We start from the raw sequence: 18,963 nt of genomic DNA, 5'->3' as shown, positions 1-18,963 counted from the left end.
CTCTCCGTGGCCCTTGCAATAAAGAGGTTTTTGGCACCAGTTGTGTTTTATTGCAATATCATAAACTAAATGTTATAAATCATTTACAAAAGCTGTAAGGTTGAAATTTATCAACCATCTTGTTGTCTTTATTCCGTGCCAATTTGCTTGTAATTTAGCACTTAGTAACCCTGTATTTAGGTGGAATTATTGTAAGGGTAGTGTGTGAGAAGATGTGAAGAAAAGCTCAAATATGTGCAAAGAAGCAGAGTTTCGTGGCTAGGACTCGCGGGTGGCTCGCGGCTGCAAGCTGCTAAATGCTGGCACGTGAGATGCACACAGGAGAGCTGAAGGGTCGCGCTAGCTGTCGCACTACATGACAAAAGTCCCAGGCTGGCCAGGCCGTGACATCGCGACTTGAATTTGCGACTTGGACAAGCCGCGAGGTCAAGCCGCCAATCAACCTTGTTTGGCAAAAACTATCTCTTCATATTCCTTTCACACACCACTATATATAGACCCTTATACCCACTAAATTGAGAGAGCTTCCAGAGAGAATTTTGTGAGAGAAACCCTAGAGAAAAACAAGATTGCCTCATTCCCAATCTTTACCTTAGAGACTCTACAAATTTCTCTACTCTTTTCCTCTCCATTGTTACATCCTTGAGAGGCCATCGACCAAATCCTTATCTCACCACACCCATGTCTGTTAGAATGTTCATTTGGTGCTAAGAGAAACAGTTTGGAAGGAACTAATATACATTGATTGATGCTATGGTATAGTAGCGTAATCCGGAAAGATAAAGAAGAAATGAGTTTGGCGTAACCTCATTGGAGCAAGAAGTTTAGAGGGCTTAAGTACTTGGGTAGATTAGACTTGGAGGGTCTTCTGCTGTTCATGTATCCCAACTACATTATTTAGTGAATTATTTACCACTTGGAGGGCGGCGGAGAGGTTTTACGCCGAGGACTTCGGTTTCCTTTTCGATAACACATCGTGTGTTGTCTATGTGTTTGCATCTTCCTTTCCTTTATTTTTGTCTTATATTTATTGCTGTGGATGTGTTTATATTTGGCTTAGATTTGTTATCAATTCTATGATTGGCTTATGTTTATGTTCCGCATATTAATTGTTTGATTATAAGCTTGAATTGATATTTTATAATTTGGGGTCTAAACGTTCAAGGGTGTTTTATACACATATTGAACTCTCAATTGGTATCAGAGCGGGTGCACTTGTTGTGGTTTAAATACTTGAGTGTGATCCTTGACCCCTTGTTGAGATGGATAGGTCTCAATCTCTCAATATTCCACCATTTTTTTATGGTAATAATTATGCCTTCTGGAAAGTTAGAATGAGAGCATTTCTATGTTCTATTGATGACACTGTGTGGGATGCGATTGAAATAGGTTAGACCAGGCCGGAGGCTGAAAAATCCAGCTGAGATAAGGCAGCCCTTGCAGCAGCCAATGCTAACAGTAAGACCTTAAATGATATATTCTGTGGTGTGTCTCTAGATGAATTCCACAGGATATCTCACATGACAGTGTCCAAGAAAACTTGGAAGATTTTGGAGATAACTTATGAGGGGACTAAGAAGGTGAATGACATAAAGCTCCAAATGCTTACCACCAAGTTTGAAGAGCTCAAGATGGGTAAAGATGAATCGTTTGATTTATTCTATGGGAAGCTCAACGAAATTGTTATTGCTAAGCTCAATCTTGGTGAGAAGATTGAGGATACTAAGGTGGTGAGAAAAATTTTGAGGTCCTTACCAGAGAGCTTTCGACCAAAAGTCACAGCTATAGAGGAAAGCAAGGACTTGGATGAAATTAAGATTCAAGAGCTCATTGGGTCACTTCAAACGTACGAGCTTGGACTGCCTACCCACAAGACGAGTAAATCCATTGCTCTTAAAACCATCACTGAAAGAATGGATGATCCTTCCGAAGAAGATGGAGTGGAGAAGGAAGTAGCGTATCTTGTAAAAAGCTTCAGCAAATTTCTGAAGATGAAGAACAGTGGGAAACCATTCAACGGAGGGAAGTTTCCATCCTTAAGAGGTGATAGGAAAGACTATAAGAAAAGTGAAGGGAAGGATTTTCAATCTCCTGCGGACGTTGTGTGCTTTGAGTGTAATGGACATGGACACTTCAGAAAGGAATGTCCTAATTACTTGAAGTCAAAAGGAAAGGTCTACACCACTACCTTGAGTGATACTGACTCATCAAATTCTGATTCTGAAGATAGTTGTGACGGAGAAGGAAATTACTCTGCATTCATGACTATTGCACATGTAGAACCCTCGGATGATTTGGATTCACTTGTGAAGGAGCTTGGGGAACATTCTGATTTGAAGTCTTTTGGAATAGTTGAAGAGTCTAAAGATGAGGAAGTTGAAAAAGCAGTGGGATTGCAAGAGACTTACAACTTACTCCTTGAGAAGACCGGTGAATATGCTAGAGTGGTTAATGCAGCCATTAAGAAAATGAAGAGAGCTGAGAAAGATTACAAAAGCTTGCTGGTCAGATACAAGGAGGCAAAGTGTGAGATTGAAGCCTTTAATGGAGAGCTATCAGAAGCTTACACAAAGGTGAGATTTCTTGAGCAAGAGATAGTGTAAGCTCATGCCAAGATAGATAGGGTCTTCTCCAGGAAGTTAGATGATGTTATTTCATCTCAAAAACATGCCTCAGACAAATTTGGATTAAGATATACTGGAGGAAGTAGCTCATCAGCAAATGTCACATAAGAAGTGAAGTTTGTAAGGGCCAAAGAGACGGCTGTGGATAAGCCTATTCCTGAGAAAGTTAAGACTGAAAGGAAGAAGAATGTGGCTGATCAACGGGTGCTAAATAAGTCTCGTAATCAATCAGAATCCAGATATGGAGCTAGAGGGAGATCAGTTCCAAGATCACAGCAGGGTTCTAGAACGGAATATGTCTGTCATTATTGCGGATTTCAAGGACATACTAGACCCAATTGTCAAAAGCTGAGAGCAGACAACAATGCAAGTGCACCTCGGTCATGAGGAAGAAGAAATGACACGAGGTCTTGGGGTGGTGAGCAACCAAGAAGTTAGAACTGTGATCCAGGAATGATGGATGTGATGAAGATGATCGGTGCCTTCACCAACTGCTTCACACGAAGGTTTGATAGTCCTAATTCTCGTACCCAATCCGTTAAGGATATCACCCCAAATGCACGTGACATGTGGGTGACAAAGGGTACTCATGCATAAGCATTATAACATGTCCATGCATCAATACTTCCCATGTTTGTGGATATGCTTGGTTGTGTGCTTCTTACTAATATTTAGGTTGTTATTTTGTGTGTGGTTCAAATTTTTTTTCTTTCATTTTTTTATGTTTTTGATCAATCTTTTCATGTTTTTATGTCAAAAATCCAAAAACACATAAAAAGTAAAAAATCCAAAAAGTTTAATCGGCTTTGTTGAGTTTTGTCTCAAAGCATGTTTTGCCTTGTACCTTTGTACTAATTGTTTTGTGCATTTAACAAGTGTAACTTGTCTCTTATGCACTCATATCATTGTGGAAGAAATTTTGAAATCTATGTGACTGTTGTAAATAGATCTTCAACCTTGTCATGAATGATTAGTGAATGGTTTTGTTGATATTGAGACATGCATAGACTCATGCCTATATATCTTCTCACTTTTTATTTTTTTGCTGAAAAGAGTTCTCTAAATGTAAATCTCCAAATGAAAAGAGATATAGAGTTGCAAAAGCCCATCGCACATACTAGTATTCAACTAGGAAAAAGGGAAAGCGACCAAAATAAAATGTTTGATGCCCAAAAAGCCAAAGGCTATCTCATCAATTGAAATATTAAAAATTTCAGGCATCTATCTCAAAATGAGATTTTCTTTGCTAAAAAATGCAAATGTTATGTGAATATGAAGCCAAATGAAAAGCTTCAAAGAATTGTTATTAAGTGCTTGTGGGAGGTCATATATGTATGTTTCTATAATTGAGATAGGTCACATTATCTAGTGCTAGTTGTGTATGTCTTGATTGAATTGATCATTGAAGCTTCACATTAGACTAAGGATTATCCCATTTTTGATATCCACACACAACACACAAGTCTATGTTCAATAAATGCCATATTCATTTATGTGATTGTACTTGATTAATTGTGTTTTCACATGCTCAATCTTTTTTGATCAAACACAAAATTTTTTTTGAGTATTTTTAGTTGTTTTTGGAATAGTATTCTGTTTTTACAAAAAGTCAAAAATTTCAAAACAGTGTTGTCTTGTTTTGGTGACTAAGTCGCAGGTTAGCCAAGTCGCAAGCCCCTGTCGCGAGCCCACTCAGAGATTTTTCGCAGCTTACTGGCGAGTTAATGACCTAGGTATGAAAAATACTTAGAAAAATTTTCAAAATTTGGGTTTTTGCATATTTCGCGGCTCTGTTTAGCGACTTATTCGCGGGTGGAAGGTCCAGTCGAGAGGGATACACAGAGATTTTCGCGGCTCAGCTCGCGACTTCCCCGCGGGTAGATCTTCCAGTCACGAAAAACACTTAGAAGATTTTTCAAGAATCCTATTTCATAGTGTTTCGCGGCTTACCCTGGCGACTTACTGGCGACTTGTTCTAGTCGCGAAAAATGCGTGTTTTGCATTTTGAAGATAGCTTTTTTTAATGGATTTTCAGTTTTTCCCTCGAATATCAAAGATTGTTCATTGTCTTCTTTATTTCTCACTCAAACACTCTAAGTCTCATTGAAAAGGATTACATTTTTGCATCATGTCTTCCTCAAACACCAAGAAAAAGGTATGATTTTTCCTTCCAATACTTTGTTCTTAATGTTCTAATGTTTAGTTTCTTGGTTTGTATGTTGCATTTGTGTTCTGCAATATACTTTGTTCAAACATGGGTTTGCCCAAAAATGTTGGTTTTGATTGNTTTTTATTGTGGGTTTTTCTGAATGTGACTGTTGGGTTGTTTCAGTTTACATGAGTAATGTGGGGTTAGCATTCACTACAACAAAATGTATTTTTAGCGACGAAAATTAGTGAGAGAAATATTTTTCGTCGCTAAAAATACAGCTTTAGCGACGAAATATGAATTTCGTCACTAAAAGTGAAAAAAATTATTACATTTAGCGACGAAAAATAAATTTCGTCGCTATTGTGAACTAAAAAATAGGCGCCAGTGGAGGGAAATTTTGGCGCAATTTTAATTAAGCTATAGTGACGAAATATTTCGTCACTAAAAGTTGAAATTTTTAGTGACGAAATATTTCGTCACTGTAGGTATTGCTGTGATAGTATTAGTGACGAAAATCATTTCGTCGCTATAAGGAAGAATTAGTGACGAAAACTATTCGTCACTAAAAATAACAATGGTTTTGCACTTAAATGTTTTTAGTGACGAAATCATAATTCGTCACTAAAAGTATGCTACAGTGACGAAAGTTGAATTTCGTCGCTAAAAATCTGAACAAAATATGGTCTCTTTAGTGACGAAAATATAATTCGTCGCTAAAAGTGTAAAAATTCTGGGTTCTCTTGTGACGAAACAAAAATTTGTCGCTAAAAGTGGGCAATAGCGACGAAAAATTTCGTCGCTAAAGACCACTTTTAGTGACGAAACTGATATTTCGTCGCTATTTCCACTTCTAGTGACGAATTTCAGTTTCGTCACTAAAAGTGATCTTTAGCGACGAAAAGTTTTCGTCGCTAAAAATCACTATAAATACTCCAACCCAAAAATTAGCCTCACCCACTCAGCAGAACAAAAAACACTCACCCACTCAAAAAAAAACACTGAGAAACCCAAACAAAAAAAAAAAAAGAAACCCAGCCGATGAAGATGAAGACGAACCGTCGCCGATAAGCCACTCCAATCATCGGCGACGGTCCGGCCGCGACGCTCACAGCGTTGCTTCAGCCCCAGCGTCGCTTCAGCGACGCACCGGCGACAGCGACGCTGTGAGCGTCGCTGCAGCCCCAGCGTCGCTTCAGCGACGCACCGGCGACGGTCCCAGCGTCGCTTCAGCGACGCTCCGGCCGCGACGCTCACAGTCGTCGCTACAGCGACGCTCCGGCAGCGACGGTCCCAGCGTCGCTTCAGCGACGCTCCGGCCGGACGCTCACAGCGTCGCTTCAGCGACGCTCCGGCAGCGACGATCCCAGCGTCGCTTCAGCGACGATCTAGCCGCGACGATCCCAGTGAAGCACTTCCGGCGACGACGATCCCAACGTTGCTTCAGGTCTTTTTTTTTTTTTTTTTTGTTCTTTCTCCTTTAAGTTTTACTTCAGGGTTCTTATTTATTTATTTATTTGTTTGTTTGTTTTGGTGGGTTTTGCTACAGGCACAGTATTTGTTAGTTTTGTGCAGTTTCAAAGAGCAGCTTCAGCAATAGCTCACCGGGAAGTAAAAATGTTTTTCTTCTTTTTGCCTTTTTCAGGATTCACTTTGTTGTCTATATCTATTTTTTTAGTGAGTTTAATAGTCACAAGGTGCCTTTTTTTTTTTGTTTGGGTATATGAATATCAGAATATTATTTGAATATCAAATGGGGTTTTTGTTTAGTGAGTTTAATAGTTACAAGGTGCTTTTTTTTTTTGTTTTTTTTTTTTGTTTGGGTATATGAATATCAGAATATGGTTGAGTATCAATGGTGTTTTATTGTTTTGGTTGGATCAGGTAGTCTTATAGTAGGTAGTTTGGAACATATATTTAAAAAGGAGGGGTTGCGAGGCATGTATCGCGGGCTCTCCCCGACTATGATTGCATTACTTCCAAATGGGCGGTGAGTCTTCTACTTATAGTTCTAGCTTCTTACCTCTGCTTGTTATCAGTTTCTTGACTAGAGAAGTCCCTCTAAAAATGAAAATTTCTAATTAGTTTTGTCAAGAATCTTTCTTTGTGTAATTGGGACAAAGGCTTTGTTGGGGTGCTAAATTGAGCAATTTGAGGAAATGTTATATCTATAAATTGTGAATTTGTGTGATCCAATTCATTTTTCTACACGATGCATTGAAAAAGGGAACCATAGTAGTCTATAGTCTATACACATGTTCTTCACTTATTACAAGATGGGAAAATTGGAGTTCCATCTATACAGGAGGTTCATTTACTGACCAGTTCAAAATTCTCATAACTTGGTTAAAGTTGTGTTTTTTCCCATTTTACCTGCCTCATTATAGTAGTTATTTCATTACAACTAAGCAATGGATTTAAATTGAGCAAAGGTTAGCAAACAATTTATTGCTCATTATAGTGGTTATGACTGATTCTTTGGCTGCAAATCTTTTGAACCTTTTTGTTTTACAGGAAGAGACCAACTGAATCTATTCACCTTGGAAATTATCTTGGAGCTATAAAGACTTGGATTTCACTTCAAGTTGTTTCGAATTTCTTCAATATGCTCTTGTTGTGAAACTGTTTTATCCAAAACTTGAACACAGTTTTATCCAAACAATTTTTTGTTAGTTTTTGTTTCTAAATGCTTGATGTTAATTTTTCTGCTTGATGTTAATTTTTTTTTTCTTTTTTTTTTTTAATTTTGTTTGAAATTTATTCTCTGTGGTAGGATAATTTGTCTAAGTTTGAATAGAGACCGTTCTCATTTTGTACATATTGTTTTGGATGAGGGTTGTGCTGCTGTTGTTTATGAACTGGAATGGTGATTGTGGTTGTGGAATGGTGATTGTTGTGAAATGGTTTTGGGTCTCAATTTTGAAATCAATCATAAACTCTTCATTGATGTATGAGCGTACTTATTAGGATGGAGATGTGGTGTAAAGCATAGTGGAGTAGTTGTCATGTCTTTAGCAAATTTTTTTAGGGGGATATCTAATAGTTAAACATGATTACATGCTCTAAAAGGAAAAGTTTAGATTGATTTCCTTGTGTGTTTGTATTTGTAGAACTTCTTGATAGGGTAGTTTAACACCTTTAGTTACTATAACATTGTGTTTTCTTCTTTTTTTCAATGTTGGTTGTGATTTACCTAATTCTAATGACTTTATGTCAATTATCTAATTATTATTTATTATGTAAATCTATGGTATTCTAGATTGAGCGCCATCTTTTTATTGAAATTCTTACATTGTGTCCATCAAGAGGTAAAGCTTCACTTATCTATGTGTTGCATGCAGGTAAAGCTTCACTCATCTTTTTGTGCTTATCATTGGGTCTACTTAACTGTTCACTAAAAGCTATCTTTCTTTTATTTCCAGCTCTCTCTTTTGTGGCTGAAGAAATTATGAGGAACAAGGTAAAGAACACAAGTTAACTTTGGATTTTTTCTAAAAGTTGTAAACTTAGCTTGAGCAAAGTAAGTATATTCTAGTTAAAAACTTATAAAACTTTATATATACTTGTGATGTTGGAAATTTGTTTTGTGGTGGGTTGTTTTGTTGGAGCAAGCGGTGGCTTGCATGGTGTTATAAGGTGTCTCAAATTCATATTGGGAGTGTTTTTAATTTCTTGCAAATGTGAATGAAACTTGTTGATTAGTAGCAATTGTGTTCCTTTATTCAATTTCAATACATGTAAGAATTATAGTTGTGATGTTGGAAATTTGTTTTGTTTTTGTGGTGGGTTGTTATTCAATTTCAATACATGTAAGAATTATAGTTGTGATGTTGGAAATTTGTTTTGTTTTTGTGGTTCGTTGTTGTGTTGGAGCAAGCGGGTGACTTGCATGGTGTTATAAGGTGGCTTAAATTCATATTGGGAGTGTTTTTAATTTCTTGCAAATATGAATGAAACTTGTTAATTAGTAGCAATTGTGTTCCTTTATTCTATTTCAATACTTGTAAGAATTATAGTTGTGATGTTAGAAATTTGTTTTGTGGTGGGTTGTTGTGTTGGAGCAAGCGGGTGGCTTGCATAGTGTTATAAGGTAGCTTAAATTCATATTGGGAGTGTTTTAAATTAAAACACTTCATTTTTTATGTATCATTTGAAATTAATTGTTAGAAATGTTTTTTATAACATAGTTAATGTTTTTACTCTATGATTTTAATGTAGTAGTATTTTTATATTTGTGCAGATTTCTTATTGGTGGCTTTAGGGGATTTACTTTTGGCATTATTTGAAGACATATGAGGACATCTTTTGGCTTTAAGGGGTTCTAATTATATTATGCTATATTTTTTGTATTTTATAAAACATCTTAAGTTATTGTATGTGTTACAAACAATTATTGTATGGAAGGAGTTTGAATTTGATACTTGTTTTAATTTTAACTTGTGAAATGTATGGATCGATTTTTTATAAATGTGTTGTTGAAATAAATATGTTAATCAAATGTGAGGTTTTAATAATGTAATGACAGGTTACAAGTTAATATCAACGTCACGAAAATAATAAAAACAGAAAATAAGTTTTAGTGACGAATTTTTTCATCACAAATATGGCAACAAAAAATTGTTTTAGTGACGAAATATTTCATCACTAAATGCAGTGGAATTTTGTAAGAAATGGTTTTAGTGACGAAAATTTTCGTCACTATATGTGCATGGATTTTCTTAAAAATAGTTTTAGTGACGAATATTTTCGTCACTACATGTATCCGAAAATAGTTTTAGTGACGAAATTTTTCGTCACTAAATATGATTTAATAAACTGAAATGGTTTTAGTGACGAAATATTTTCGTCATTAAATACTGTTTTTAGCGAGGAAAACATTTAGCGACGAAATGTTTTCGTCGCTAAAAGTTTTTTTTTTTTTACCAAATCGGACTTTTAGTGACGAAATTTTTCGTCGCTAAAAGTCGTCAGGACTTTTAGCGACGGGGCTACAGTGACGAAACGAATTTCGTCACTAAAAGTCCAATTTCGTCACTAAAGGTTCTTAGTGACGAAAAACTGGACTTTTAGTGACGAATTTTTTCGTCACTAAAAATACATTTTCTTGTAGTGATTGGAGTGTCCATGCTCATTTCCTACTCATCATATTGTGTTTCTTCATCTTTTGGTCTATTCTGGGTGTATTTTCCTTTAACCGACTTATAACTGAAACTAATCAATCTGATGTTTGCTTCTTATGGTATTGTATTTGGTTCGTTTCTGTGTGTCTATTTTGTTGCAGTTAACTCGCTGTTCATTCAGAGGAAAAGGCATTGTAACCGATGATCCATCAACCCTAGTTGCTAAACAGACACGATTATCGTCTAAGTCATCCAGGGAATCTACCATTGAGAAATTCAGGACTCCTACTGACTCACAGACCTACACAGACATCTTCAAAGAGTCTACTCTCATTGTGGAACGAGTCGTCAAGTTTGATACCTTATGGACAACTTTTATCCCTCACATTTTTGAAGGAAGAGATTGGGCTGACCTTTTTGGAAACTTTGAGGATCCTATTGAAGAATTGGTCAAGGAATTCTACTCCAATGCCAGATTCACAGGTGTAGAATTAAAATGCTGGATACAAGGAATAGAATTTTCCCTAAATGCAGACTACATTGCTAGGGTACTAAGCATCTCCAGACCAAATAATGTGGATCGAACTCCATACGATGACAGAGTACTTCAGGCACAAGACATCCTTCACATTCTTGGGAAAGAGCATGAAGTGGGAAGCACAGGGTCGTCTATAAGCACTATATTGTTTTCGCCCGAACTGACAACTCTGAAGCTGATTATGTTCTCCAATCTCTACCCTCTTTCAAATACTACCTTCATCAATCTTGGAAGGGCTCAATTTCTGTGTGACCTCATTACCGGTGCTCCAGTTGACATCTGTGCTCATATATTCCAAATCATTGGGAAAACATCGGCTCGTTCGGCAACACGAACAATCCTTCCATTTTGCAGTCTGGTCATGAAGATTGTTCTTCGTGAAGGTGTTAGCCCTTCATCAAATGAGAAATTTGTGTCTCGTCCTCAACCAATATCTCAGTAATCTCTACAAGCAAGCTAGAGTCACTCCTCCAAGAAACCTAAGAGTGAGCCATTCACTCATGCTTCTCCAGCTACTCATACTACTACTACTCATGTACAATCAACCAGCACCCCATCTGTTCCTCCTGGATTCCAAATTCCAAGGCAAAGTTACTTCACTGAAAACGTACTTCAGCAGATCTCTGATTTGGAACGGCTTATCAACTCCTTTCACAGTCAAACTCAAATGCGTCTCGGAACCATTGAGTTACAGTAAGATAACATACAAAAGAAGCTAGAAGACAGTCTTTAGCTATTCGTGCCAAAAAGGGGGAGAGCAGCACAGTAAGGGGGAGCGTAGGAGCGAAGCTGAGGGTGCATAATGAAAGGGGGAGTGTTTTTATAGATGTTTATTCATACTTTGTTGTTTTAGAGCGTTTATCTTTATTAATATGGTTTTATACTTTATACTTTTGGAAATCTTGTGGGTTCTCTGGTACAAGTAGTTAAGCATATATTGATGATGTTTATTCAGTTTATTCAGTATATGTTTTGTTTAAGTGTTTTGTACCCATGTTGCTTATGTAAGTTTTAAGGGTTTGGTTTCATGCACTCTTGTAGGCCTTTATGGTTTGTGCCATGTTTTATGCAGCCTTTGTACTTTGTTAAATCAGTACTTCTAACCTAATGCTATGCATTCTTTGTGAAACACTATCACTCTTGTGCCCGTGTAGGATTTTTCCTAGATGCACATACTTCATGTATTGTGCATTGGTTGAGTGTTGATCATTCAAGTGATTTACCTTGTGTTTGTCAAATTGAATGTCTGGATGTTCATTCCAAGTGTGAATGAGCATTGTGATCACTTGGTTATAGTGATTGCATATTTTGGTATTGCCATGGTTTATTGCTTTACTTCATTGTGCTTGATCGCATTATGCTTGTTCCATTTGCATTACAAGTTTTCTGCATACAATGAACTTATTATGTTGTTATGTTTCAGGAGTTCTTGTTCTTATGATTCTAAAGCTTCACAGATTCTAGAGTTAGGTGTGAGTGAGTTTTCCAACTGTTCCCAACTCACGCGTTAAGTCTAGAGTTTGTTTTAGGGTTTTGTCACGGAATAGCCAAAGGGGGAGATTGTAAGGTTGAAATTTATCAACCATCTTGTTGGCTTTATTCCGTGCCAATTTGCTTATAATTTAGCACTTAGTAATCTTGTATTTAGGTGGGATTATTGTAAGGGTAGTGTGTGAGAAGATGTGAAGAAAAGCTCAAGTATTTGCAAAGAAGCAGAGTTTCGTGGCTAGGACTCGCGGGTGGCTTGCGGCTGCAAGCTGCCAAATGCTGGCACGTGAGATGCACACAAGGGAACTGATGGGTCGCGCTAGCTGCCGCACTACAGGACAAAAGTTCCAATCTGGCTAGGTCGTTACGTCGCGACTTGAATTCGCGACTTGGACAAGCCGCAAGGTCAAGCCGCCAATCAGCCCTATTTGGCAAAAACTGTCTTTTCGTATTCCTTTCACAAACCACTATATATAGACCCTTATACCCACTAAATTGAGAGAGCTTCCAGAGAGAATTTTGTGAGAGAAACGCTAGAGAAAAACAAGATTGCCTCATCCCCAATCTTTACCTTAGAGACTCTACAAATTTCTCTACTCTCTTCCTCTCCATTGTTACATCCTTGAGAGGCTATCGACTAAATCTTTATCTCATCACACCCACATCTGTGAGAAGGTTCATTTGGTGCTAAGGGAAGCAGTTTGGAAGGAACCAATATACATTGGTTGATGCTATGGTATAATAGCAAAATCCGGGAAGCTAAAGAAGAAATAGGTTTGGCATAACCTCGTTGGAGCAAGAAGTTTAGAGGGCTTAGGTACTTGGGTAGATTATGCTTGGAAGGTCTTCTGCTGTTCATATATCCCAACTACATTCTTTAGTGGATTATTTACCACTTGGAGGGCGGCGGAGAGGTTTTACGTCGAGGACTTCGGTTTCCTCTTCGATAACACATCATATGTTGTCCGTGTATTTACATCTTCCTTTCCTTTATCTTTGCCTTATATTTACTGCTGTGGATGTGTTTATATTTGGTTTAGATTTGTTATCAATTATGTGATTGGCTTATATTCATGTTCCGCACATTAATTGTTTGATTATAAGCTGAATTGATATTCTATAATTTGGGGTCTAAACGTTCAAGGGTGTTTTATACACATATTGAACTCTCAAAAGCAAACAAATGTCGTTATGCAATTGTATTGTACACCATTTTTTAGGTGAAGCCCTCCAAGGAATTATGTTTATTAGAAAATTGAGAAAGAAAGTGAGAATGAAACACACTAAAAAGTGGATGATGTTGCAAGCATAATTCGATGATTAAGTACGTCATTGTTGTGGTTGACTTAGCTGTCGAAAGGCTAAACGGTCGAAGTTATTAGAAATGAGAAGCCATCATTAATAATTTCATTCTGCTACCTTCTCATGATATAAAATTTGCTTGAAAATATTATACTGTATTGTATCACATGTAGATAACCAACTACCAAATAAGTTCAAAAATAACCGTTCCTCTTCTATAAAAACGGTTCGTTTTATTAATTTTTCTAAGTCATTATATCGTGGTGTTACTCCCTCCGTCCCACTTTTTTTGTCATCTATTCCATTTTGAGAAGTCTCAAAATATTGTCCTGTTTCTAAAAATAAAAGTCATTAATTTACTAATGTTCCTATTATACCCCTATTAATTTACTAATTCAATTTTTTTATAAATTTTTTTAAGGGTAGTTTTGGAAACTTATACATTTTTAAAAGGTAGACAAGATAATAAATGATGTTCCTTTAAAAAATTTGATTTTTCAAACAGGACAAAAAAAGTGGGACGGAGGGAGTATTTACTTTTTCGCTTCTTTGCATGATATAATTTATTTGTGTTTAACTTAAATCTGAATAATTAATTTAAGTAATCACTTAGTTAATATATTAGATTAAACAATCTGGTTTAAGGGGTTTGAACAAACAAACATAATACATATGGTGTTCCCCTATTTCCATTTTTCATTTCTTAGTAGGAAGGTTGTACAATCTATTCCACCTCCATCAATTGCAATAATAGGAAATATCACATGTGAAAATTGTTAGAGCTAAAATGTTTCAGGGATAAAACATAGATAGTAGTACTACTACTATTTTAGGTGCAATATATATATATATATATATAGGCGAAAACACCATTTTGGTCTCTACATTTTGGGGTCACAGTCAATTTGGTCCCTATATTTTGAAAGCAGTCAATTTGGTCTTTATTATTTTCAACTTGCGATTAATTTAGTTTCTACCATTAACTTAGTAACAGAAAATGCATACGTGACTCACTGTGTGCATAGTTGGCACATTTGATATTGACGTGACAAATAAATTAATAAAAATAATGTTTAATAAATATTTAAAATTTCACGTTGGCATTTTCCCCCAATTTTAATAAAAATGATTTTAATTTTAATTTCACTGTAGAAAACATAATTAGGAATCTCAGTTTTTCTTTGATTTTCATGGCTCCCAAACACAAAATATTATCTATTTTACACTACATTTTATTAAAATATCAATTTTTAAAAAAATTTTAAAATTATTTCTCTTTCTTTGTATACAACAACCACCATTCCTTTATCCTTGGATACATAAATTTATAGCGTTATTACTAAATAACAAACTTGTAAATTTATACAATTATACCTACTAATAACCACTCTCACTTGCCAAACAAAACAAAAAAGTGAGAGAAATATGGTAGAGCATACCCCAGAGTCAACATATTTAGAACCTAATAGCAGAGACATAACGTGTTCCACATAGAGTTGGGCAGCAATTTCTTTGTTAGGGCACGAAATGATGCCGTCTATCTCCTTCCACAAAACCCGTTCATTCTCACTCAATGTCGTCACACAAAATTTCCTTCTTTATTTTTCTATCTTAAATCCTTGAATTCATTAATATATTCCACAACATCTCACCTCTATACAATTGAGAAACATCCTAATTAGCCAATAAGAAATTGGAATTTTAGAATACAAAAAATTTCAACAAATTATTCCCAGCAAACTTTCTCGGTAACCAAATAGAAACCAAAAAAGAAAAAGAAAAAGAACAAGAACAAACCCAGATGGAAACCCTCTCATTTCGGGTTGGTATGTTTATGTTGAGTCCAATCTTGTGGCTTTGATGGGGATAAGTCTAGCTAAATTTTTTTACAAAAAATCCAGATAATTTGGTGGCCAAATATCCCCTTGAAACCTCAAAAAACCAAATCAAAACACCAAACCCAGGGAATCTAAAATCAACCTCAAAACCCCATTTTCCAAACCCTAAAAACCAAAACAAAATCCGTTACAAAGGAAACAAACTTGATCATTGGGTAGCTGTGATGAGATTTCTGTTTAGCGATGGGGTTTGGTGGCTAGTAACAGTGCAAGGCAGGAATGGTGGCGGCACAAGGCAGGATGGCGACAGTGGCACAAGACAAGAATGATCGAATCATCTCGAGTTGGAGCACGCGTGGAGCTTCAGTTGGTGTCACGCCGTGGCTGGTGGCGGCTCGGCACAAACCTAGAACCCTGAACCCGCATCCCTAAGCTCTTGCTATATCTCTCTTTAATATTTTTATTAAAATTAGGGGAAAATGCCAATGTGGAATTTTAAATATTTATTAAACATTTTTTTTATTAATTTATTTGCCATGTCAGTATCAAATGTGCCAACTGTGCACACCGTTAGCCACGTATGCATTTTCCGTTACTAAGTTAATTGTAGAGATTAAATTGACTGCAAATTGAAAATAACAAGGACCAAATTGACTGCTACCAAAATGTAGGGACCAAATTGACTGTGATCCTAAAATATTGGGACCAAAATGGTGTTTTTGCTATATATATTAGGTTTCTCAATTAAATTCAAACACATAGTTTTTATTATCCAATAAAGTACTAACACAATTGTTCAATGGACAATTAAATTCAATCCACGCACTCAAGTGTTTCAATTTAATTGGGGAATCTAATATAGTGCACTTAAGTTACTGTATCTATGTTTGAAATTTAACGTAGTGTTTCAATTTAATTGGGGAAACTGATATATTACACTTAAGTTACTGCATCTATGTTTGAAATTTGATGTTGAATATGAGAGAGAGAGAGAGAGAGAGAGAGAGAGAGAGAGGGATTGTTCAAAACTTACTAAATGCATTTGAAAAAGTACCCTTTTTTTTTTTCTTGGTAATTGTTTATGCGGGGGCTTGAACCCCCGAGCTAGCAGTTTCTTAGCAAACTGGGTACCACTTGGGCTACAAGGCTCGGTCATTTGAATAAGTACCTTGAACCATAATATTTCTCGCTGCATTTGGAGAACTGCTCCTGATATAGCATTGAGCTTCTCTTGAGGTGCCAATCTTGCAGCTAAATGCAATATGTTGTTATCATCTTCATTTATTTTAGTAGATTGAATATGCTTTCATGGCGCGCTTCTCAACAACAATGTGAAATATGCCTTTTTTTGTTATTTGTTTTCCATAATAGATCAAAGTCAAAACAAATGAGCTTGACCAAGAACTCAACATTGCCTGCTTCTGCTACGACAAACAGAACATGTGAAATTTCTGGGATTTCGTTAAAATTCTCAACATCATCTTTGTAAGCCAGAAGACATTGTTTAAACAGTTCATGGGCTTGAGATTGCTTTGAATTTTCCTGTTTTAACTTCAACCCTGGGATTGAAAGTGAAAAAGAAAGATAACTTATAAAGAATCAGTGTGCTACTAGTGCATGTGTTTCATGTATTATATTCACATTTTGGTACACATGCATATGAATATGACTATTCATCGAGAATAGTTATTTGGCTATCTTCTAAATTTTAATTATAGTTGTTAGAAATACTGAATGCTATTGTATTGTATTTCTTGAAGAAAGAAGGTACATAGGTGCCTTTATATTGGAGGCATATGTGTGTAGTACAATTAATTATGTGTGCAGTACAAGTAAATATGTGTGCTATACAAGTAATCTAATTGGGCCTAAAGCCCACAATATTATACACGTTAACAGCCTCCCTTAAACTCAAGGTGAATGTGAGACCAACTTGAGGTTGTCAACCAAATCACGAAGGGGTCCCTTAGGATGGGACTTGGTGAAGATGTCAGCAAGTTGATCTTTGGAGGAGACTGAGAAGAGCTTGAGAGCACCATGGACAAGATGATAACGGATAAAGTGACAATCAATCTCGATGTGTTTAGTCTATTCCTAGAAGACATCATTGTGAGCAATATAAATGGCACTCGGGTTGTCACAATAAAGAGGAGTAGCAGATGATGTGGACACACCTAAATCCTTAAGAAGCCATCGTAGCCAAAGGAGCTCAGATACGGTATCAGCAAGGGCACGATATTCTGCTTCAGTATTAGAGTGGGCCATAAAAGTTTGTTTCTTACTTCTCCAAGAAATCAAAGAAGAACTAAGAAGAAAGCAATAACCTATACTGGACTTGTGATCAGTGGGATCTCCTGCCCAATCAACATCAGAGAATGCACGGAGTACAAGAGGAGACTGAGCTGAGTAGAAAAGGCCATGGAAGAGAATGCCCTTCAAGTATCGTAAAATGCGCAGAACAGCAGCATAGTGAGTCAATCGTGGAGCAGACAGATACTGGCTCACTTGATGAACAACATAGGAAATGTCTGGACGAGTAACTGTGAGATAAACTAAGCTGCCGACCAATCATCTGTAAAGAGGGGGATTAGACAATGGTTTCCTCCGCAAGGGTGTTGGATGCGCATTAAGTTCAACTGGAGTGTCAACAGTCTTACTGTCAGTGAGTCCACCTTGATACAAAAGGTCAGATGCATACTTGGCTTGAGTAATATAAAGACCATCTGTGGAACGAGTGATTTCAAGACCCAAGAAATAGTTGAGATGACCAAAATCTTTCATCTCAAACTACTGACTAAGAAAATCCTTGAATTCCTGAATGCCACTGAGGTCATCACCAGTTATGATCATATCATCCACATAGAGGAGAAGTAAAATGGTGCCTTTATCATTGCGACGAAGAAATAAGGCAGAATCATAAGGACTGGCAGTGTAACCCAAGCGAAAGATGGTGGAGCTAAACTTGGCAAACCAAGCTTATGGAGCTTGTTTAAGGCCATAAATTGCACGTCGGAGGCGACAAACCTTGTTTGTTTCAACGGAAAGACCAGGAGGAGGTTGCATATAGACTTCTTCATTCAGATCCCCATTAAGGAAGGTATTTTTAACATCCATCTAAAAAAGATCCCATTTACTAGCAGCGGCAACAGCTAAGAGGGCACGAACAAATGAGATACGGGCAACTGGAGCAAAAGTCTCTTCATAATCAATCCCATACTCCTGTGTAAAACATTTCGCAACAAGGCGAGCCTTGTAACGCTCAATGGACCCATCAGAGTGAGTCTTGATCTTATAGATCCACTTACAACCAACCACAGATTGTCTAGGAGGGAGAGTAACCAGATCCCAAGTATGGTTTTTGGTTAATGCATCAATTTCTTCTTTCATTGCAATCTGCCATAAAGGGTCAGTAGAGGCCTTACGATAGGTTTGAGGCTCATGGAGTGTAGTAAGGGCAGTGTAACAATGATAGTTAAGTAAATGTGCAGGAATGGATCTTACCCGGGTTGAGTGGCGAGGTGGAATGTCCTGTGGAGGATCTTTAGGCAGAGCAGGAGTAGGGGACCTAGGCTCAAGGTGGAGTAGTTCATTATCAACCTGTTCATCTTCAACCTGTCTAGGAGAATCATCAAAAATATCTAGGGATTGGATAGAGAAGTCCAAAGGAGGATTAAGAGTATCTGTAGAAAGAACAGGAGACTCATCTAGAAAGATTTTTAAAACAGAGGAGTTAGTTAGGGAAGAACGAAAGTGAGAGAGTTCAATAAACAAGTAGTTTTCCCAAAAGACAACATTACGGGAAACATGAAGATGATGAGAGACAGGATCATAGCATCGTACCCTTTTTGAGTTTCGCCATAACCAAGGAAACAACAAAGTCAAGATTGAGACTTAAGTTTGTTGT

The 18,963-nt window shown here is 36.8% G+C and overlaps 1 protein-coding gene across 1 annotated transcript; it reads right to left on the bottom strand.

Moving 5' to 3' along the window:
- Positions 1-17,153: 17,153 nt before the first annotated feature.
- Positions 17,154-17,840, bottom strand: LOC136063659 (secreted RxLR effector protein 161-like). The gene is made up of 2 exons (XM_065764349.1): positions 17,717-17,840; positions 17,154-17,599 (listed from the first exon to the last, which is right to left on the bottom strand). The coding sequence occupies exons 1-2, from the start codon at positions 17,838-17,840 to the stop codon at positions 17,154-17,156; spliced, it is 570 nt and encodes a 189-aa protein (XP_065620421.1).
- Positions 17,841-18,963: the final 1,123 nt, after the last annotated feature.

The sequence above is a fragment of the Quercus suber genome, unplaced genomic scaffold (genome assembly GCF_002906115.3).
Source record: "Quercus suber isolate HL8 unplaced genomic scaffold, Cork oak 2.0 scaffold_553, whole genome shotgun sequence".
Lineage (NCBI taxonomy): Eukaryota > Viridiplantae > Streptophyta > Magnoliopsida > Fagales > Fagaceae > Quercus > Quercus suber.
Note: the sequence above shows the minus strand (reverse complement) of the source record. Positions and strands in the feature narration are given on the sequence as shown.